Source organism: Gymnogyps californianus, chromosome 10, assembly GCF_018139145.2.
Source record: "Gymnogyps californianus isolate 813 chromosome 10, ASM1813914v2, whole genome shotgun sequence".
Classification (NCBI taxonomy): domain Eukaryota; kingdom Metazoa; phylum Chordata; class Aves; order Accipitriformes; family Cathartidae; genus Gymnogyps; species Gymnogyps californianus.
This window is the reverse complement of record NC_059480.1, coordinates 23,109,377-23,132,215: the sequence shown is the minus strand read 5'-3', so window position 1 is coordinate 23,132,215 and position 22,839 is coordinate 23,109,377. Positions and strand designations below refer to the sequence as shown.

General features: G+C 41.6%; 1 protein-coding gene across 1 annotated transcript in view; it reads right to left on the bottom strand.

Moving 5' to 3' along the window:
- The window catches only part of SPATA16 (spermatogenesis associated 16), a 98,055-nt gene that overhangs the window by 21,331 nt on the left and 53,885 nt on the right, over positions 1 to 22,839 (bottom strand). The window contains 4 exon segments of the mRNA XM_050902674.1: positions 3,078 to 3,190; positions 3,440 to 3,586; positions 7,362 to 7,509; positions 20,647 to 20,731. Coding sequence (XP_050758631.1) covers positions 3,078 to 3,190; positions 3,440 to 3,586; positions 7,362 to 7,509; positions 20,647 to 20,731 — 493 coding nt within the window.

Sequence of the window (22,839 nt, the reverse complement as noted above, 5' to 3'; positions counted from 1 at the left end):
AAAAAATAGACAACAAAACAGTGAGATCTGTAAATGTACGCATCATGCTGTGAATCATATGGTAGGTTTTGTTCACCTTTATAATATGAGCAGTCTAATAAGCCCCTCTGGCCACTGTTTCTCCCGTTAAGTAGCATCATGTGCCATTGACATGGGACTACAGCAGGAGAAAGGCAAACCTGGTGTGTACAAAGCAGCAGAAATTACCTCAGTGAAATCACTCGCTAGAATAACCACTTGTCAGTGCTGGTAGTCTTGACTGGAATATGAGTAGCTGAAGGTCTGACGGATATATGTTTTTTAAGGCAAATAAAATAACCTTTGTGTCATGGTATGTATTTCTGGGTAGATGAGGTTTATGGCATTTCCCCACCAGCAGCAGATGATGCTGTGTGGGGACCAGACTGTGACATTCTTTCTCAAATGCTTCTTGCTTTACAATACACAAATGTCCCCTTGATTGAAATGGGACTGGCTGTTCTTTATGAAGAAGGGGGGACAATAGAAAATGCTCTGCTTTTTTAACCTTTAACTTCACGTTTTACCAACAGTGGTGTGTGTATAAATCATATAATTAACTCTAGGTTGTGTAGCTGCAAAACTGAGGTGGCAGAATTGACTTATATTAAGTGTTGCCACAGCTTAATAAGCTCTGCTTTAGCACTGAGATGTTTTTGTCAAAAAAAATCTGATTCGGACAAGCATTTTGGATTGTACGTTTGCCTCTGCAAATGAAGAAGAGGGCAGAAAGGAATGTTTGTTCTATTAAAAACCAAATATATTCTTTTACCTTCTTAAAGTAAGTTGTAAAGCTAGAGTCTGCATCTGAAGTTTGTCTTGCAGAATTTTTTAATTTAGTTTGTGTGTGACAGAAATACGATGGAATTGTATTTCTAGCTTGAGGAAAATTTTGGAATACTTTCAAGGAAGCAAAAATGGCCAAATCTCTGCCAGGCCCATAAAGAGATTTTAATCACCAGTAGCAGAGCAGTTCTGGCTCTGTGCCTATCATCTGTATTATCAGGTATAATTGGCTTTGTCATTTGCTCTATGGGTCAGAGGTTCTGTCTTGCCTGGATCATTCAACGCTATGAAAACCGAAGGGAAAGTGAATATGTTTCCACCGATAATGGATGCGGAATTGGCAGCTGTTTGTTCTAACTCAGTGATAATTTCTTCTGTCTTGGGGCTTTCCTCCTCTCCATTAAAGCTCCCATACTGACCCCCTCGTGGCTGGTTATAAATCTATAGGACCATGGTTCAGACCTGTTATCCCATCCTTGCAGCTGCTGGAGCTGGCACTGGAGTAGAGCTTGCCTGAACCATGGGGATGCTACGCTGACCTCCTTGAAAAAAAGGCACGTTTGCTGCTGACTTCGGTGGTGCTGGGATTTCACCCTGTATTTTTGGGAGCCCTCTTCTGTTTCAGCAAGAATATTTAACTGTACGAGGTGAGGTGTAGAGCTGGTAGAACATACTACTGTGTAGGAGCAGTGTACAGCTAGTGGGGACTGGCTTGAGCAATCCTAACACACCACTCTGCTCTTGTCTCTTACATGATGACTTTGTTTTCTTTTCCCTATACCCTGGATACCAGATACCACATATCTCTGCTTGAACCATGTGGTCCTGTTCCTCCAAATTCATTTACAGAATAGGGTAGTTATGGGGAATCCAAAAGATACCCGATTGCAAAGTTTTTTCTCTTCGTGATACTCTTTAGAGACTGAATAACTGCAATAGAGGAATCTCACCTCCAAAAGCTCTATGTTACACCTAAAGAGAGAATTGTGGGGTCAAAAAAAATTTTTCAAAATTGGAGTTTTACTGAGGCTTTCAGAAAGACCAGGGTTTTATTCTGTATCCAGTACCCAGCTCACTGTCTGTTTATACTTCTAGCTTCTTAAATGTTCGAAGTGCAGCGCACACGGCAATAACAGATATTTCACTTTCCCAAAGATGCCACTTCTATTAGCCTGCACATCAATAACTTGGGCTTTTGGTCATCCGAAGCCAATAGCACATGGCTTCAGGAAAGAACTGGAAAGCAGCAGCCGTGTGTTTCCTTGGGGATGTCTGCCCTCAGCCTGCTCCACCTGCCTCACACCGATGCAGATGCTTTATAAGCGCCCATTTTAGCGAAGCACTAAGCACCTTTACCTCCCACTAAGCATGTGAGTTCAAGCACTTACTGTTGTTTCAGCAGCTGCTCTCTGAGAGTAAAGGAGATATAGCTTCCCCAAATATCTAGCTAATGTTTCTTCCTTGCTAGGGTTGCTAAGTAGCAGTTTTTGTCAACCTCCTATCTGGTATCAAAACCTAAGAATATAAATCCTGTGATTTGCTAAGACATCCCTGACGAGGAAATGGCTCTGATTCCTTCAACATACAGAAAACTAAAAACTGTTATTGCTAGGGAAAAAGCGTTAACATTAGCATTTACAATCTGGGGAGGAGAGGCTTCTTCCACCTATTTTCAGGAGAATAATTTAAGAATTGCATTAAAACAGTCTAGTCTACATGCAAATTTGATTTTTGACCTTTTGTGCTAATCAAAAGCCATGGTGCTAAAAAGCTGTGTACATTATTGCAGAAAGTATGGAGTAGAATTAACTAATATACCTTCAATATGGTTGTAACAGATTTGAAGGTTATTACACATACTTCACTACACAGGGATCAGGATCTAAATCGCTAGAAATGCTTCAAGTAGCCATTATTAACTCTTGATGGAGATCCTGGTGATCTGTGTAGTATACTATGGGTATTAAATATAGCGAGTAGTTTTGGTGGTTATGTGAAGTAGGGATATAATATAATAGGCCATAAAGATTTGAGAAAATTGCATGCAAAGTGATTTTAAATAAACTGGGTACACTGTTAAATAATTAGGGCTACTTTTTAAAAGTATCTAAAACCCATTTGAACTCTGTTCCTAATGCAATTCACTGAGCATTTCTGGACACAGGAGGAGCATGTCCAGAACGAATTACCCACCAAAAAGCACACGTCATTCACACACGCACAGGCTTCTGCTGCCATACACACTACACACCAGAAAGTGAATTTACACTCACAGTTAATTTGGTGCTTCTTATAAAATCCATTACTGGCACGATCTTTTTCCCAGTGTTATCCCAGTATCTTTCTGTTTCTTCTTTTGTGAGAGGACTGAAAGGTGCTTTCCGGTCTAGGAAATGAAATCACAAAACCATACACATTCATTCTCCAAAATTCTCCAAACATATACATTCTCCATAGAGGATCTAGCAAGATGACGGGTAAACTGGAGGAGAAAGGAGGATGGGGAGAGCTGTCTGGACAGTCAGGGTGCTGGCACACAGAAATGGGTCCCGAGAAACACCCTGGCCCCCCTCATTTAGCAAGGATCATGGAGGTCACCCCTGAGCTATTTCAGCTATTAAGCAAGTTGGCGTACCTGAAAAGATTGGCAGTTTTCTACTTGACCACCTCTCCAAGATTTTTCCAATATGTTTGTTTCTGAAACCCAGAGTCAGTAAGTACTGCTGGGGAGGCAGAGACGGCCACTCAGCTGTCTGTGGCAAGATGTGAAGTCCATGAGGATCTGGAATAGGGAAATGAAAATAATTCCCACTGTCACATTTCTTTTCAGTTGTAAGAGAAGTTCCTTTTTCGGAGGAAAAAAAAGGAAGTCTAAGAAGGAGGGAAATGTAATGCAGAAAGCTTGCCAAAACAAAGGTGACCAAACCAACCCATCCAGCTATAACTGGGTTTTGAAATTCTAGACTTTCCAACCTTTTGCATCAACAGCTTAAATTTTGCTGATGCGTAAGATAAAACATGTTCTTTCCATTTATGCACTTTTCAATGCTGATCAGCCAAAGCATTAATAACTCAGCACTTCAGTAACATAACATCCTGATCCTTTGACTGCAAAACAAGCTGTTTCGTTGTTCCCTGAACTTGTGAGGTTTGATTTCCTACAGATTTGTGCTTTTACCATCACCACCACCATAATCCCAGGCTTCCTGCATGTCCTTTCGGATCCACTGTCGTGGTTTAACCCCAGCCAGCAGCTAAGCACCACGCCGCTGCTCCCTCACTCCTCCCCCCTCCCAGTGGGATGGGGAGGAGAATTGGGAAAAAAGGTAAAACTCGTGGGCTGAGATAAGAATGGTTTCATAACTAAAGTAAAATATAATACTAACAATAACGAAATATAATAATAATAATAATCGTAATAGTAATGAAAAGGAATATAACAAAAAAAGGAAAAAAAAAAAAGAAAGAACTTAAACTCAAGGGAAAAAAAAACCAGTGATGCACAACGCAATTGCTCACCACCCGCTGACTGATGCCAGAGCTGTGATCCACCCCTCCCGGCCGACTCCCCCCCCATTTATATACTGGGCATGACGTTCTATGGTATGGAATACTCCTTTGGCTAGTTCGGGTCAGCTGTCCTGGCCATGCTCCCTCCCATCTTCTTGCACCCCTGCTTGCTGGCAGAGCATGGGAAACTGAAAAGTCCTTAACTTAGCAACAACTAAAACATCAGTGTGTTATCATCAACATTATTCTCACACTAAATCCAAAACACAGCACTGTACCAGCTACAAAGAAGAAAATTAACTCTATCCCAGCCGAAACCAGGACATCCACCCAGCTGGCATGTGACAGCCTGTGCTGTGGCTTGTCCAGAGTTTGTGACAGCCGCTGCCAAAACCCCTGTGTATCAGCTGGGTCGGTCTGCCCTGACCTCGGCGAGGACAGATGCTCAGAGCAATTGTATAAACCACCTTTGCTTAGGGAACCAGACCAGTCCTTTCCTCCCTCCCCTTCCCCTGCAAAAAATAAACCTAGATTGAATGTCAGTGTCACTTTTCACAAAGGAGTGCTCTGTTTTCAGTGAGCTCTGCTTTTAAGATGCCAGGCTGCGCGATCACAGTGACAAATGGAAAACCCCACTCAGAGCACTCCGGACTTACCCCTATATAAATCAAAGCGAGTGGACCTGATATTTCCCTTGCAGCATATTCTGCTTCTGATGGATTCTCAATTTTGCAGCAAACTGCATTGTACACTTGGATTTAAATGTGTATCTCCTCCTTTTCCTTGGCAATAAGGAAAACTTTGAAATCAATTCAGTCCTTACACTCTAGCAGAACTTGGACTAAAATTGGACGGGTGATTGTTACAGAATAGGAAGGTTATTTAAAATAACATGTTCGTGAGACATCTGGTATTTCACACCCACTGTTAAAATGGGGCTTAGCTCATATTTTTAATTTCACCTATGTGACATACAGACCTGCAGGTTGAATGCTCAGCGGTACCACACCGACAATGAGCTAAACTTGTTGCTTGTGATGCTTTTTTTGGTGGGCAGCGTGATTTTAGGTCAGATCTGAATAGATAGGTTGAGAAACCCCTACTGCTTCGGCTGACTTCACCTAACACTGTTGTGAGTTATCTCAGCATCGAGACTAGGAAAAGGAGCCGCATCTGCTCTGTCTGAGAGGGTTTCCAGGACAGAGAGGAGGGAGGTCGGGAGAGGTCCTGCCGGCGTGAGATCTCTCACATGACTGCACCTCAAAACCCTGATACCCATATTGTTTTTTCTTGGCTATCTATCCCATTTAATTCCTAGAAACTTCAGTGATCCCCAAGCCTGCACTCAGAGAAACTTGTGTAAAACTGAAGCAATTCTTTTAACCGATAGATTTTTTGTAAACAAACATGTTTGAAGGCAGAACTGGCTCTATTCAATCTGGTTTATAATTGACTAAAGGACTGGGATATTTTACCCCCCCCCTTTTTTTTTCTTCTTTCTTTTCCTCATTGGGAGGAGTAAGAAAATGACTGGTGACACTTTCAGGGTTATTCAGTGATCTATGAACACTGAGTTTCAGTGCAACACTTGCACACTTTTGCTGCTGATGTGCTCCTGAAAGTCTCACCCTTGCTGTAAATTGAGGGAGTTATGTGAAATATGAATTTATCTTTTTAAAGATCAGATTCAGGGAGTTTTATTTTCTGCTCCTTTTAATGCCCATACTTTTGTCCCAGGAAACTCTCTACAAAGTCACATCAGCAAGCAAATGGTAGACAGGGATTTTACAACCTCCGTGATAGGTAAGTCCTCATTTTCCCTCTTCAAACAACCCCAAAGGTACTGCCAGAAACCCAATACATGGGTGGTCTGCACCTTGCAAAACATGATCTAATTTTATACTGGTTTCCTAAAGCAAAACAAAAATGAACAAAACAAGTTTACTTGTGTTAAATATTTGCACAGTTTTGTGGTAAACATTTGGTTTCCTAATTCCTATTTGTGTTTTTCAAATAGATTTTCTTTTCCTCCCCAAAGACGGGATGCGTATCCTTTTGGAAGCCTTATTTATCTTCAGAGTGCTGCAGCTCAGCGGTGGTGCAAGACTAAGCCATCGTTTCTGACCTGGGTGTAACTCTTGCAGGGAGCGGGCAGCACCTCAGCCTTTCGGACCACCCTCCTGGAAGTGGCAGTAAAGGGAGAGCTACACATCTAGTTTGTGTGACGAAGAGAAAGGCTTTCCAGAATTTGACTTGAGAAATGTATTTTTCCCTTAATGTTTCTCAATCACCAACTCAAAGCCAAGCGTTATCAGGGTCAACTATGTTCCAAGTCACCAGGTTAACGATAGTAAGAAATGCCTTTTATTGCCCTGCCTCTCTTTTGCCAAAATGTCATGCCCATTCCTCTTGAAATAAGGCTGTGGTCACCAGAATTTAAGCATCTGTTTAGTCCAGGAGGTGCTGTTTGAGTTCACTCTGCCAAGAGATGACAATGGGCTCTGCAAAGCCCTTGTTCACTCTGGATCCTACTTGTCTTCAACAGGCTACAGGAAACCTGGCTATCTAGTCCCATCCCCACAGCTGAGATGATGCTCTCAAAGGTGGCGGTCAGTCCATTAGTGCTCCTAGGAGGGAGGATATTTTTGGAAAGGAAGGCCCTGCAGCAGGGATGACCATCGGTGACCGATGGAAACCCACGGAGATGGGAATGAACTTGGGTCTTGCTGTCACCACAACACACTGCAAATCTACCTTTGAACAAAAGTTAGTTGCAATAATGAAATTCAACAACGGAAACGTGGGGCTTCATGGATAAAAATCATCTTTATGGGGATTTGCAGTATAAACTCTGTACTTTGCCTAAGTACTGATTTGATTGCCTAAATTATGTACAATTGTAGAGCAAATCTCAGAAGTTAATTTCCCCCCCAGAAATGTAGAAATGTCTGGAGCTCAAGCTCCAGACTCTCTCAAACTCTTTTTAAGTCAGCCACACACACACAAACAGTATACAGTGCTTAAGAGCATGTGAAATCTGCTGTTACCCGTATATATGTGCTCCACGTAATCAGGGTGCTTTTTAGCAAACATGTCCTTTATCTTGTTTATTTTGTCAGCCTTGACTTCTGTCACAAATGGTGTGTACATAACTGAAAAAGATACTTCTCTAGTGATGGCTTCTTCAATCATAGCCTAAAAAAGGAAAGGAAATGATACATTTCATGTTGGTTAACGGCTAGTTAAAAAAAAAAAAAAAGAAAAATAATTACTTTCACAGATGATATTTTCCCTTTAGTAATTGCACAGTCATGCAAAGATAACATATTTTGGTCTTGAATATTAATCAGGGGAATTTAAATTAGTTCCAGAAAACACTGCCTATCTATACTCAGAAAATCAATTTAATGGAGAAAGAACATTTGTAAACAGTTTTCAGTGCAGCGAGCCTATGTCTTCAATGAGGAGAAAAGTATTAGATAAATTATCTTTTAGATGAAAAGAAAAAGTGATTCCATGCTCTCTGAAGGTCACATCTTTCATCTGAGGGTTTTATTCAGTCCTTGGGAGCTGGTTAAACAATACTAAGCATTCATATTACCCCTTGGGTTGGCATGAATCAGACACTGTGCCTATACGGAATATTAGTCTTAAAATATTGCATTTAAACACCACTTGCATTAAGAGTAAAATTCACTCCTGTGCAGAGGGCAACACGAAGCTTATGAACCTTGTCATCCCTTAAAAATGACTCAAATGATGCATTGTGCTGATCTTATGTGGAGAGGTGGATTTCATACTCAGTGGACCCCAATGAACTGGTGCTGGAACAGCCAGGAGGAGCTACCAGCCTGGAAACAGCCTTGCTCGGTGCTCTTATCAATCAGTGCAAGGGAGGTTGAGCTGCAGTTCCTCCTGGGTTGGGGTTTGGGTAAGACCACGTTCAGCACTGCTTCGGCTGCGTCTGTTGCTAGCAAAGATTTTGTCCTCTTGACGTGGACAGTCCTTTCTGGAAACTGGGAGAACTGCAAGGCTTCATTAATGTATCTTGGCAAAAGCGTAAACACGGTTAATAGTGACAATACTAACACAAAGTTAACAGAGATGGTCAGAAAAGCATGAGAGGAAAAGATATATATTTTTTAACAGGGTGTATGAATCTCCCAGATCACCTTATACACTGAAGTGATTCACAGAAGGTATCACTATGGGACTAGCTTGGTGTTTTATTGATAAATTCTCACTTTTGTTCTCCGGTCTATCCTCCACCTATGTAAAATTATCCAAGACATCGTGTGCCTCCATGAGTCATTTGTTTAGGTGACAACTGCTCCCACCAACCCAGAATGGAAGGCTGAGAGTGCCAATTAGTTAAGTATCTATGTCCTTCTCTTTAATGGTTTTAGACAACCGGTCCTCTGATATGGTCTTATGCCATTTTATTTCCATCCTGTTTATTGGTATGGGGTGCGCAGAAATACCATAGAAATGCTATAATCGTTTTGAGCAGATATTGGGATAGGCTGCCATACGTGCACCCTGAGTGCTCTTACACTGAATACTCTGCCTGCACGTCGAGGGTATCACTGGGGATTTGTTTACATTTTAGATTACTATATTTAGTCAGCCCATTATCCTGCATTTACTGGAATGGAAGCAGTCTGGAGTGGCCCTGGAAAATTAACAAGCTTCAAATGCGTGTAATAGTATCATGACCACCTGGGGCAGTAATAACGTTCCCCCCCGGTGAGGAGGACTTCCAGCTTTCCATGGGCACAGCCATGTTATCCATGGTTAATGCCACAGATCTGGAGGTATCAGACCAGAAAATAGCAACTGTGTCCTCCTGCCAAGAGCTCGGGGGCCCATGAATGGATCCGCGCCCGTTCCTCCCTGCGGGAATACTTACCAGTCTGCACTGATTTGTGGGAAAGTGATTTTAGGATTTCATATTTCTATGGACTTTAATTATCTTGTCGTGCAGGGCCCTTAGAGGATCAGTAGCAAAACAATGGTACCAATCTAGCTTTCCAAGGTTCATTTTTAAAAAGGCAGAGGCCTACTTTTTCAAGTTTTACTGTATTTCATGTGTAAATATAGGCACAAAATTAGGTCAGCCTTATTTTGTGTGTGATGTTGGGTATTCTGCTTATTTTCTATAGCTAGGCAGCCATTTCCTAACGTGGATTAATATGAGCATGTGAATGTGTTTTTGGGTGTATCCATACACTTCAGATTTAAGATACATGGAGTGAGGCAGCGAGATGAAAACGTGAGCTGCTGGATGAGACAAGCTCTGTATTCTGCATGCAAAGTTCACTTTTGGCTTTATCATCCTCAAGAACAGTTCAAAGTCACACCTATAATATCTCTGCATTGCCATGTACCCATGGCTACTCTGCACAGCATGCAAATAGTGACTAGCTCAGAGGGCAATAACGGTAAAATGTCAGCCAACGGGGAAAAGAATAGATCCGTAGTTTCTGGTCAATATTGCTGCTGAAGGTATTATTATTACCCAAGAGCATTTTTTTCCCCCAAGCTACTGACCCTGGACATAGATGCTATTTGTTTTATTATCCTCTTGGATTTTTATGGGGTAAAGTCTTTAAGGATATAAAACTTCAGCCCATAAAAACTTTGGAGGAGAAAACTTTATACGATGAAATCCCTAAGGATTTTTCTGCTTAAGCCTTTATGCACTGAAGTCCATACCCATAGATGAATATCTGGCAACGTGTCCAGGAAACAGGGATGCCTACAGAACATCATCTGTCGTGCTGTACACTGTGCAGCTACCCAAGATATAGTCACACTGTGGAGAGGATTGCAAGGGCTCCAATGGACTTTCAAGGGAGTCCTTGCAGAGAGGACAGGACAACTGTTTTTTTCCATTTGCATGTGTTTTGGTGTCTTTGCATCGGAAGGGTGCTTTCTGCGATGTCCTCTCAGATACATCAGGGAGGATGCTGCTGTTCTGGCCTTGGAGTGGAAGAAGTGTCAGGCTCTTTCATGAGTATGGGGGTAGCTGCTAAACTGATAAAGACGATAAAGAAAGATGATTTTTTTTTTTGCACATCTTGCAAGTGAGCTCTGCAGCAATAGCTCATCACATGGTGCTACACTCCAGTCTTCAACTCCAGCAGAGTTAGAAAGTGAAGTCCTTGAGATGACCTTAAACTATAAGAAAGAGCTCCTCTAGCACTGTACAATAATGTAAGGACCATGATTGACCTGAGTCCACTGAATTTGGTGGTTTACCTCAGCAGTGGACAAAATCTATTGCTTCAGCAAAGATGCAAGAACTCGCTCAAGAAGAGGCTGCAGAGTAATCTGATGATAGGGAAGATTTCTTTTTGTAGTTATGGGACTGACTCATGCTGTGCTATGTCAGGAGGTTTATATCCCTGTTTTGGAAGTGTGGGGAATCAGAGAACGTCTGCAGAGAAACCATCTGGAGACAAAGTGTCTCAAGGAGTATTTATATTGTCAGCACTTCTATTAAAATACCAGTTAATTCCTTCATGAAACACAAGCGTTCCCAAGGCTTGAGGGGTGTACATTGCTATCATGACAATTAAAAAGTGAAAAGACATTCCTAAACAACAAACGTTGTTTTGATCAAGGGTTTAAACATATATTTGACCCAACACCACATACTCCTCTTTTCTGAGCACCTTGGCTCTGCAATATCCTTACACTCTACCATATCTAGTAATGTTATATTTCACAGACCTTTTAATAAAACTTAAACTTTAGCCTAAACAATCTTGTATTGTCCCTTCAACACCCACTAAAATTCTGTTAAGAGCTCATAAAATGAATAGGTAGATGCACAAGAAACAAAGCTTTCCCGTGCCAACTTTTGATGGCAAATGATATAACTACTTCAATATTTTTATGAAGCTCTTGCCATTTTGCCTGCTTAGAGCAGACACAGAAGAAGAAAAATGGCACTGTAGCAAAAAATTCTTCATAACAGTGACAGTAGCTTTCCCTGCTACAGTCCCTAACCTTAATCCTCTTTAACTACAGAAAGGTTTAATTTGGAAAATCCAATTATCTTGACATCTAGAAGTAGCCAAAAATTTAGATATCTTTCTAGTGCCTTATCTTGCAGCTGCAGTGCACATTCAGCCACTGTCTCATTGACAGTACAGCAGGAATTGATGCTTTTATTGATGATTTTTATTAATGCAATGATATCAGTCAGGGTAAAGCCATTAGCCTCTTCTATGAACTGCTTCCACTCTTAGGCTGGTAGTTAGAATTATGGGTGCACTGTGGTGCAACCTATGCGCTTTTCTCTATATCTTTCCAACCATAAAGAAGTATCTGGCAGTCTAAGTCTGTTGCTGTTGTGATATGAATATCTTCTCACCAGCATGATCTTCTTACCTCATTTTTATTTTTTTTTTTCTGCAGGAAAAATAAGTAGACAGAATGCCAGAGCATATCCTTTTCTCAATATGTTTATGGTATGAATAAATCTTGTATTATACAATAGATGAGAACTTTCTGCTTATCTGCCATGTAATGCCTCCCCATTAATGTAGGTCACATCAAATATCAGCTTATTTAGGTTCTTAAGTTATTAACGTATTTAAGTCTCTGTGAGTTATTTTGTATGCAGTATATTTTAAAAGCGGATTTGCAGAGCGCCACAGCGATAGATCCGTGTATTCTGCTGACTTCTGAAAGGCAGAGGCAGAGGTATTGCAGATGGGTTACCTTAGGCTTCAAGATCTGTTTGATAATCTAATGAAGAGTGGAGTATCATATTCTCTTTGGGAGAAAAGAAATCCATGCTTTATATCCTTCCAAAGAGATCACTATTCATTAAAGAAAAACCCCGGAATACATAGACTATGGAAAAGGCTGGAGGCTGCTCTTGAAACTCCCTGTCCATGATGCTGGCAGGCAGGAAAGCAGGGACTGAGCACAAATGTGGAAACGCAATTCTAGTTCAGGGAAGCTCTCTGCCCACAAGCCCGTCCTCCGGTCTCACAAACTCACGTGCATGGGGAGAGTGCCACGGGAGTCCTCAGCTCTTGTGTCACTTGCTACCAGCTGAGGAGCTTACCCTTTCATCTCAGCACAGGGGTGAACGTGAAGGATTTCAGTGTTTCTTTGCTATGGTGGAGCGACTCTCAGACCAATGAAACAGGGGCTGTATTTGCTTTGCAAGGCTGATCCAGAGCATTGACAAGGTGAGCCCCTGGTACTGCTCAGATTACGCTTTGTTGCCATCTGTATCATCTACAGTGTGTATCTGTACCAGGCGGGAGCTCTAGCTCCAAGCATCCCTGCAGAGGTGGCTCCCGGCCTGGGCCACCTACTCCTGCCCCAGCTGGGGCCCTCCGACTCCCCGGGATGCTGCGATGTGAGCAGCGCCGGTCCAGCGGAGCGAACCGAGCTCCCTTGGATCGTCAGCGTGACTGACGTGCCATGCTGGCAGGCTCTCGGCCACCCAGCTAGCTGCGGTGCAGACACGCTTCCTCGGCGTGGTAACAGAGGCAGACATAAATTTGCAACGGGGCAGTGGGGTAGTGGATGCAAACATCAAAGAACTGCCCCCGTGAACGGGCCAGTTATCCTCGACATGAAGCTCTTGGCCAAACCTACAGCTTTTAACCAGTTTTGTTAATATTGCCCCTTTTTTAACGGTAAGAGAGTTTTTATAGTGAGAAATACCCTAATTCCAATAAGGCAATTCACTGTGACTGCTCTGAGCAGCAGGACTGCCCTTCCAGTGCTGGGAGAAGCCTTTTGCCATCACAAGTCCTCAGCAGGTGTGGGGTGAGCTCCGCATGGCTCCTGTTATATCAAGAACGGGTCACAGTCTAAACAGCAGGGTTTTTTTGTGAAAGGGGGTTATAAACTGTGCTCAGTTGAACAGCTTTGGTAGCCTGGGCTCAGACAGACATCTTAGCTCAGACAGGCAGAGCTAAAGGTTGAGCATCGCCGAGTGCTTTACATGAATGTAGTTACAGCCACCGGCCAACACCTGGATGCTGCATCCATCTGGTGATTCAGGCAAGTGCTTGAGAGACAGGGAGTGACCCTGGCTAGGAAATGCTCCTGGGAGAAATGTGGAATACTTGCTGTAGGGGGTTTCAGGGCTTTTAGCCCAAAAAGAGAAAAAAAGAAAAAAAAGAAAAAGAAAAAGAAAAGGAAACTAAAATGCAGAAACTAACTGAAGGAGATGTCAGTCCTTCCTAGCACTGAGCTCAACATCTTTTGGGAACTTGACTTAAATGTGAAGAGATGAATCAGACAGCCAGAGATGGAGACTGATGTGGTTAGCCTGTAAAATGGACAGCACTGTTCAAAGGGGCAGCGAAAAATCATGCCTGAGTCATTGCGATAGCAAACTACTTTATGTGGCTGAATGGCTGCTAATTTAGTAGAAGACAAGTTGACTGTATATAGAGATGTTTCTGAAAAGTGACTTTATCTCTTTTTGTGTGATGTTCTCTGTAGTTCTTCAAGAGCAGATGTGCAGATGGAAAGCCACATAACCAGTAATGATCCTGGGAACAGCACAAACTCCTGCCGGTAGCTTCATCTCCCCGAAGAAAGGAGATGGTATACAAAGAAAGGGAAGACGATAATGAATGTGTAACTTCTTAAGGACCTTGGCAACTCGAGGGAACAATAAGGGCCTGAGAACAGCACAAAATGGCTAGTTTTCTACGCTGATTTCTCAGGTTTCTTTTGTAAATCTTAAAGCTCTGCTTTGAGACCCAGTAAAAGCCAGAATGAATTGAAAATTCTACTTGGGAAATATGCGCATTACTTTTGAGCTGCCCTGTAGGGTTTTTTAAATGGTCTGGAGCTTTGCTGGTCGGGTTGTTCCTGTTGAACATCTTTGAGACATTATTTGTGGGCCTCTGTTAACAGTTAAAACCCTAATTGGGTTGATATTTTGCTTCATATTGGGATTTCAACAGCTACCAACTACAGCAAGGTATGTGTTGCCTATTACATTCAGCTGGTATTAAATAAACCCATCTTTCCTGAAATTAGAGACAATTAATCCATCTGTTTTAATAACTGTGACATTTAAACTGATAACTTCTCTTAGTATGTAAATATAAGTATGATTCAAATAACAGTTATTCTACCATGAATGATCTGGTATCAGAAAAATAGAAGTAGGTAGAAAATATGTGGAGGTAGATATTATTGAAGAAGAAAGAATACAAGAAAAATGTTAAATTCCTTGGTTTTGTACATGTGGAATTGTTTCTGGAATGGAAATATCAGCAATAACAACAGCAATAAAAAGCTCCCAAATCAGTATCAACATGATAGAAACTCTCTGTTATGTTATTTTATTTGCCTTCTCAATCCAGTTTTCAATTACTCCATATTTTTACTAGTGTACCTGAGAGCAGAATGAAGCTGATTTTTTGCAGCTGAGAGTTATACACTTACAAATAGTGTATTCCAAAGCCAGACCAGTCTGAATCCCTAAAATGGCGTACATAGGAAGAGGCCCATTCTGCCCTGAAAAAATGTTAATAATTTTATTATTAACAGTTGCTTCAGCTATGATGCAGTGAGAACGTAGGAAACCCATGAACTGCTCAGAAGCTGCACTGAGATCATCTGGATACCAGTGCGGTGTCTTAAGGATGAACTGATCTTCCTGCTTACGGGCCAAAATCTTTTTGTTTTTCTAATGTGCAGGATGAGGAAATCATTACATCCCAATTTTCCACCAGAAAATGAAAAGCTCAGTGCTTCAATGCAAGTGTTGTCCTTCAAAATGGCCATAGATACAGAAGAGGGAGGATTACCTATTGGTTTTTATGAGGGGGGATAAGAGAAATGTTATCTATTTTCTGACATGAAAAAAATCAAAGTTAATTCTTAAAGCAGCAACAAGCTCCACAGACCTCTGAGACAATACAGACTTATGCATATTAGGCACTTGCTTCTGCCTGTACACACAACAGTCATCGACCTCAATGGGATTTTCCCCCCAGATTTGATTAAAGAAGGGACTTTTCTGCAGTGAAGTGTGGCACAGCATGATCTGCTAAAATAGCCTCAAGAATTAATGAGAAATATATTTTCTCAGTGATATGATGGCCAGGCTGCCCAGAGAGGCTGCCTGTCAGCTCCTATCAGTCATTCCATTAGGAGGATAGCAAAACATCCCTGCCGTTGCCAGCTTGGAAACCTCACGCTCCATAGCAGGACACGGGTCAAGTGTGAGCATGCAGGACTGCTGACGGGCCTTGTCACCAGCTGAGACTGTGGAAGAGGTTTTGACTACCAAGAGCTTTTTCCTTTTAACTTTCTTGCCTTGGATCGTCACCCCGCAAGGTGTGAGATAAAGCTGAGCTCTAAAGGAGTTGACAGCGTTCATCGCTGCACTGTAGGTGTTCAGCCACCTTGCAGGGCTGGGTTATCATTTGCTTTATTGTGTGATGTGTGTATTGCTCGGTGCTTGCAACAGCCCAGATTTTTGAAATGGAAGCACCTGATGCTCGTAACAGCAACGAGAGAGCAAAACAAATGTCTGAATACCCAAACCTCCGTGTCAGCCAATGCATGCGCTACTGGAAGCTTTCTCTGTGACGCTGAGTTTAGCTGACAGAAATATTCTCAGAAACACAAGTTCCTGAGCTCCGTGTGCAGCAGTCACAGAGCCAGTATTTTCAATATGTGCTAAGAGCAGCTCTGTGATGGCTGCAATCTTGGCCAAAACACTGGGGTTGAACTGGAACTAAAGTTAAAGCCCAGTTTACTCCAACGCAAATTAAAGGTCTCCATTTGAGCTGTAGCAAATACATGTTGGCTACGTTATGGAATTAAGGCTTTTAGTACAGATGGTTACGGAAGCATACAGATATGAACCTAGAAGCCTTGAAATGCTTTCCTGGGGTTCTGTTAGTTTCTGCAATGTACGCGTTGCTGGTGCAATGGCACTTAGTGTAAGCCTTTGCCTAGATGGGACTTTGGACATAAATGCATAACGGATGCTAGAGCCGAACCTTTAGTATAAAATAGGCCACATGGTTTTCACAATGGAATAATAAAAGCAATTAAATTGGTAGTGTGCTAATGAGCTAAGCCTGAGATGTTTATAAATTAGGTAATAAAGGCACTTTATACTAAGGTGTCTGTGCCAGATATCAGTGAAATCAGGCGGTGACTTTCAAGATATTTGCAAAGTTCATGTTCGACAATGTCAGGCATTTTTGACATTGTAGTATGGGTGTGATATATTTTTACTCATGGAATGAAACATCCAGCTTACATTGCACAGTTTTTAGCCAGTGGAAATAGTTTATAAAGGTGTGAGTAAAACTGGACAGTTTGGAGAGGGACTCTTTCTATGGGATGAAATATCTCAAGTCTATTGTTTGTTTTGCTATTACCAGCTGAGAAATTGCATTGCTGACAATAAATGCTAGGGAGCCTACCTGACTGTAGTAGTAAGTAAGTTTAAACTTTGTCTTGCTGCTACCACTCTGAAGATATCTACCATAATACATTTAATAACTTTCACATTATTATTTATTGTGATGAACTCTATTTAACTCACCTATTTTTAATCTAACAGCCAATACACAAATCATCCAGTGCATATTCTGTAGTGGGTTATGAAAAAAAGCCCATCTGTTTGATTATATGTTAACTTGGAATGTGTATTTTCACTCCATGGAATAAAATATTTGAACAGAGAAAAAGGCCCAACTTACTGAATAATATTATCCATTGCAAATTACTTTTTCACCTCTCATCAGCATTATACCTTTATCTCAGAGTGGAATGGAAGGCGGGTATTAATATTCAAAATCAACACAGGGCATTAGATATTACATATCACTGTACAGAAGATCCAGAAATAGATGATTTACTTTAAAGGGGATAATCAAAGAAAGCTAATCAAAAAGCTAATCAAAAAGAATATTTAAAGTTGCCTTGATCATGATCCATAGGTACATATACAGGGAGAAGATAACAAGTACTAAAGGATCTTTAAGCTTTCAGAGATGAATGCATAATACAAATTGCTGGAAGTTTGAACTGGACAAGTAAGATCCCATTTTGTAAATTGGGGGAGAAACGGGACAACCATGCAACAAATCATCTAGTAGATCGATTATGGTAAATATTCTATTATTAAAATGTTTAAATAGGGATTGGGTAACTTTCTCAAAACCAGTCTCTGCTTTCCTCTTTTGGCACCAACGCAGGAAGGTAAGGGTGCAATTCTGTGGTGTTTTGTGCAGGAAGTCAGATAATTCATCAATATGAGCCTATCTGGCCTTAAAAATCTGACAGTACAAACCTTGCAGTGTGCCTAAGAGGAGGTACACTGTCACATGGAACATATTACTGTGGAAGAAGAAGAAATATGTAAAAGTTAATAATGAGGAGGGGAGTGGTTTGAGGATGTTTGAAGAAGAATTTTGAAGAAAGAGGACTCCTGGCAGTTCATGTCAGGGATAGAAGAAGTTCAAAGGAAAGTATAAAACCAAAGTCAGGAGAAGAAAACCAAAGGAGATACAAGATAAAGACTGCTCTGAGCATGAGGAATAGATCAGGAGAGAAAAAACAGTGATTTAGAAGCAGGATAAATAATAAAGAGCTTTGCAGATATGAATTAAGGGCCTGAATTTTTTGCAGTTAAAGACGTCAGCTGAAGGATTCGAGTGGTCTGTACAATGTTTTGAAGCCATGAAAGAAGTAGAAGACAGGCTGTGAGGAGGAAAAGCCTCTTCCAGCAGTTAAAAGAATCATGAAAAGAAGAAACAAAAGTAGTCAATGACACATCAGAAGATTATATACATGACCCACTGATCAAAGCAAAGAGTGACATACCTAATCTAAAAATCTTCCTTCACAGAAGTAAAAAACAAACCGTCCTATTCACCATCTATTCCCTTCCTCCTCAGAAAATTTTGCTCACGGTTGTGAGCCAACGCTAGTGAGTTCTGGGGCAGAGGAGTAGTTAGCGAGAAAAGCGTGCATCAATAGCTGTTGCTTTGGTTACAAAGGCACATGAGCATGTATAGTCGTGACAAGTTATTTTCAGCTTTACACTGTGAAATAGAGAGAATATTAATAAAAAAGATTATGCTACCTCTGCTTGGTCTCTCTGTGGTGGAAAGTCCCAGTGCAGTGTCACATGCTACATTATCCTGCATAATTGTTGCTGTGTGCTCTACTGACATTGAAGTCACCCTGATGCTGAGTGCACAGAACTCATCAGCTCAGGAACGAAAAGGTTGTTACTGGTGCTGGGGATATATCTTCACGAACAGTGTTTCTTAAGTGCTAGCTATTAACTTGAGTGGGAGCGGTACTGGGCACCCAGCTGCCTCTACTGCGTGTGTGTCAGCATATAGATACCGCTGAATCCTTAGCCTAGCCCACGCTAAGGCGTACGCACAAAAGGCACAAAATTGCAGAGCAATCTCTGTCTCCCAGTGAAAATCGAGCACGGTGGGGGATCAAACAAATGGTTAGATCTCTACTGACATTTCAAAGCTTCTGCAGACAAAGATGACAGCAACTCGGGTTCAGGAGAAAGGCAGAGGAGGAGTGGGAACAGGGCACAAACAGCATGGTGGTGCCTCTTGGTACTACAGGGGTCCAGGGAGGCCCACGCATGAACTCTCTGTCAGGAAGAGAAATGAGCTGTGAGCTCTGGAGTGAAGCAGAGATAAACCAGAGTCCTACCACTGCCAAAATCCTTTGGCCTTTGCTATCTAGAAGATGATGGTAATGGCTGGAAGCAATTCAGTAGCCCCACTTCTCTTCTGGTTCATTCCCACCTTAGCCCAACCACAGCTTCTGGTTTAGACTCTATGAGGAGGCACCGTGATGAATCTTGTCCTTCATGCCACTTTTTCGGCCCCGTTACATAGCAGGACAGTCTGAACCCCTGGGGGACAGGACAGTTATGAGAGCTCTTCCTTTAAAGGTTTGTTCTTTGAAGCTTCAGGTCCATGATATCAAGAATGGAAGTCAATGGATGCCAGTGTTAAGAGACAAAAAAAGACATTCCATTCGAAGAAATGACCCCTTCATAAAACCTGTTTGTGAACTCAAGATTTTAAACGAGTCTGACCCAGTGGGGAAAAAAATCAAACTGTTCTGTACAGAAGAAATTCTCTGCTGGAAAGCATATAAGAAAGTTCACAGGCACTGCAAACACTAGCCCAGTGGGTAATTCTCTGAATGAGATGCACTTTGCACTCACAGCAGTACTGAAATTCAGCAGCTCCCAGGACTGAGATTTATTCCATTTTACCAATAAGAATGCAACTAATAATAGTTTTAAAAAGGAAGAATTTACCATGCGAGTGAAGATAAAAGACCAGATTCTGATCTTTATTACTCTGGCTTATGTCAGACATATTTTGCAGCACTTCACATAAAGTACAGATGTCACAGATGTTCTCACAGAATAAACCCAAAATAAACGGGATCAGAATCAGACTCTGACATTTTATCTCAAGGGACAGATATTGTTCCTAGTATCATTAAATTCCTTGTATGGACAAGGAGGACCTGAGGGCCAGGTCCACTCTGGGAGGCAGAAGGGTCTTCCACCGCCTGAGGCCCAAACACTGCACTCCCTCTGAAATGCACTTTGGTCGCATTGAAACCGGGGGGGGGTGAAGGCTGGGACACCACCGGCAGTGATAAGCTCCTGCAGCAATAAGCCTCTCCCAGCACAGGATCTAGCATCCATTCACCTCCAAGTTTGTGTGGGAGCTCTCCTCAGAGCAGAAGGGGGGACCCTCAAACTTAAATTTGTGCTGATGTGGCTGAACAGCCATCTCAAGTATCACTCAAGAGACAAGTCTCATCATTGAAGTCAATGGTCTACTCCCCACATAAGTAATCTTTGTCGACTGGGGTCTTACCTAGCCATCCTTCACAAAGCACTTTAGGTTCCTCTGAGACCATTTGTTACAGTCATTTTTTGCTCCCCTTCCGGTTGAAGAGTTTGGAAAGGTGTCAGAGGATTAGTATCATGCAAATTGCAAAAGGAAAGTGTCACTAAGGTAGGAAGACTTCACAAAAAATAGCTTAGGGGACTGTACGGTATCCAGAATTAAATTTTATAGCAGTCCATAAAATTGAAGTATGAGCCAAGGGTTAACAACCTTGAATTTTGCCCTTAAAATTAGTCCAAGAAAATCTACTTCATTATAAATACGGTAGTACTGTATAGTGTGCTGTTGATTGATATGCCCAAGAGCTACCTTTGTCGGCAGTCTTTTAAGCAGCAATCCTTCATTTTGGTCTTAATAGTGAGATAGGCACCTCCTTCCTCATTGGGCTATCAATTTTTACCTGCCAATACAGTTTGATGAGCTTGCTTGTATGCTGCTCAGTGCCTCCTGTCAGCCAGTACATATAGTCAGCAATCATGGTGCTCCTGATGACAAAAACAGAATAAATGAGTGTCCAGGGAAAGAAGGATGTATATAGCAATATTTAAAGGAGGTAATATTAAAAGAGTGTAACATGAGGTTTGTATCAAAAGATTACACATAACTCTCAGTCTTTGTCCAACTTTAAGACAAGCATTAGTAAACATTTTTGAGCTAGCTAAACTATCTGCAAGCACACAACCCTACATTTTCTTTTAATAGCTTTTCCATATTTTACTCTGAGCAAATATTTAATGACTACTACACAATATTTTAGTCTGGCTTTTCTTTTTTTGCTTTAAAGTATTTGTGGGTGAATTATCTTATATGTAAGTACATTTCTTCTAGGACAGCATCAACCTGTATAACACCCTGCAGCTTGGCAGTCTGAGAATATCACTTGTCTATGGCAAACTCAGACATAGTTCACCTTTGATTAAACTATATCTTAAAAAAACCCCCCAAACTAAAAGTAATCAGCTATCTTGCTACCTAATTGAGTATGCTTTAGTACTCCCACTGTCTGTGACAATCATTGCATTACTTTTTCTAGACTGAGGGATATTAAAAAACTATTGTGCAATGGATATTAATGCAGAGTCTTAACAGACTTTAGAAAATCAGTTTGCTTTTATGGCTGCCTCTCCACACTGCTCTCCATTTCCTTTCCTCTAGAGATTCCAAATCCAATTAAATGTGACTAGATGTAATTCCAAATTGTCACTTCAGTCAATTAAACATATAATAATCTTGTGTACCTAATTACTAGCACCAAAAGTTTATTTGTTGATGTAGTGCTATCAATGTGTACTTCTGCATGTTCCCTTTATCATTGCCTATATATTAATTGTGCTTTGACATTACTGTAAATTGAATTTGAAATTTCCCCCTAGTTAAAAGTGTCTCACAAACAGTAATCCCAATCCTGTTGTAATACCCTTTCAGAATGTACTTTCCAAGGCTGTATTATGTTCTTAATGAGATATAACCAAAATACACGGATTTAACAATAAACATTGCAAAGCAGGCCCAGTATCAGGGGGTAACATATTGTTACAAACAGAAACTAAATCTCCTCTTAGATGTTCTCATACAGCTCCCATTAATTTCACTGGGAGAAAAGCAATTCCGTAGGATCCATGGATTTCTGCATGAGGACTGGATTTAGCCACAAGCTTTATCCAATACTCATTCAAATCATTGGCAAAAATCCTCTTGACTGCACTAGAACAAAGAACAGTTTCTAATTGAACATCGTTAGCCCAGCTGGCACAGTATGAACAAAGGATGAAATCCTCATTGCCTTGAAAATCATTGGCAAAACTCTCATTGACTCCAAATGGTGCCAGGGTTTAATCCCAGGAATGACATACGGATCCTGTGGATGAAGCAGAGAAGGTGAGCAAAGCCTCCAGCTTCGCCTCTTTGACCTGGTGATGGTTTGAAGAAAGACCTTCATTGTGTCCTGAGGTGCAAAAGGGAAATAACCATGCGGCACAAAATTGAGGGAAGACTTTGAATGAATCTGTCATGTTATTCCGCACTTTTGGTCTACTGGAGGTGGTCTACAAAGCTTCCAGCTCCTGTGGCAATGGCAATAGCTAGTCCCTAGCAGTGTACGTGAGTGGTGGTGGCCTCCTACGGCCACCTCGTCAGAAAGAAAGGACTTTCAATCTAAATTTAGAGCGATTCTCAAGCACTAAAGCCTTGTCTTTTTTGGAATCAAAGGACGTTTGCAAGTGGCCATTTACAATTTGGAATCCTATAGATATATCGCCCCCCAACTGCTGTCATTTCAGAGATTAAAACTGGCAAATCCTTAACCCCGAGCGTCACCCTGTCGCTGCCTGCAGCTGCGGGAGCACTGCCGTGGGTCGAACGCAATCAGTCAATACGGAGACACGCGCAGCGTGCTTTGCCATCCCTACTGCAGGCCGCGGACTGGCGAAGCGCGGATCCATCCCACCGGCAGCACAACATGACATCCAATTTGTGACCTCCCACTCCTCAGTGGTAGCCAACGCTTTCTTCTCCCAGCGTGGCACTGCATTCAAAGGTGGAGATGCGCGCAGAGCCCTAGACAAATCTGGAATCAATTCTCAGACAAGTCGCT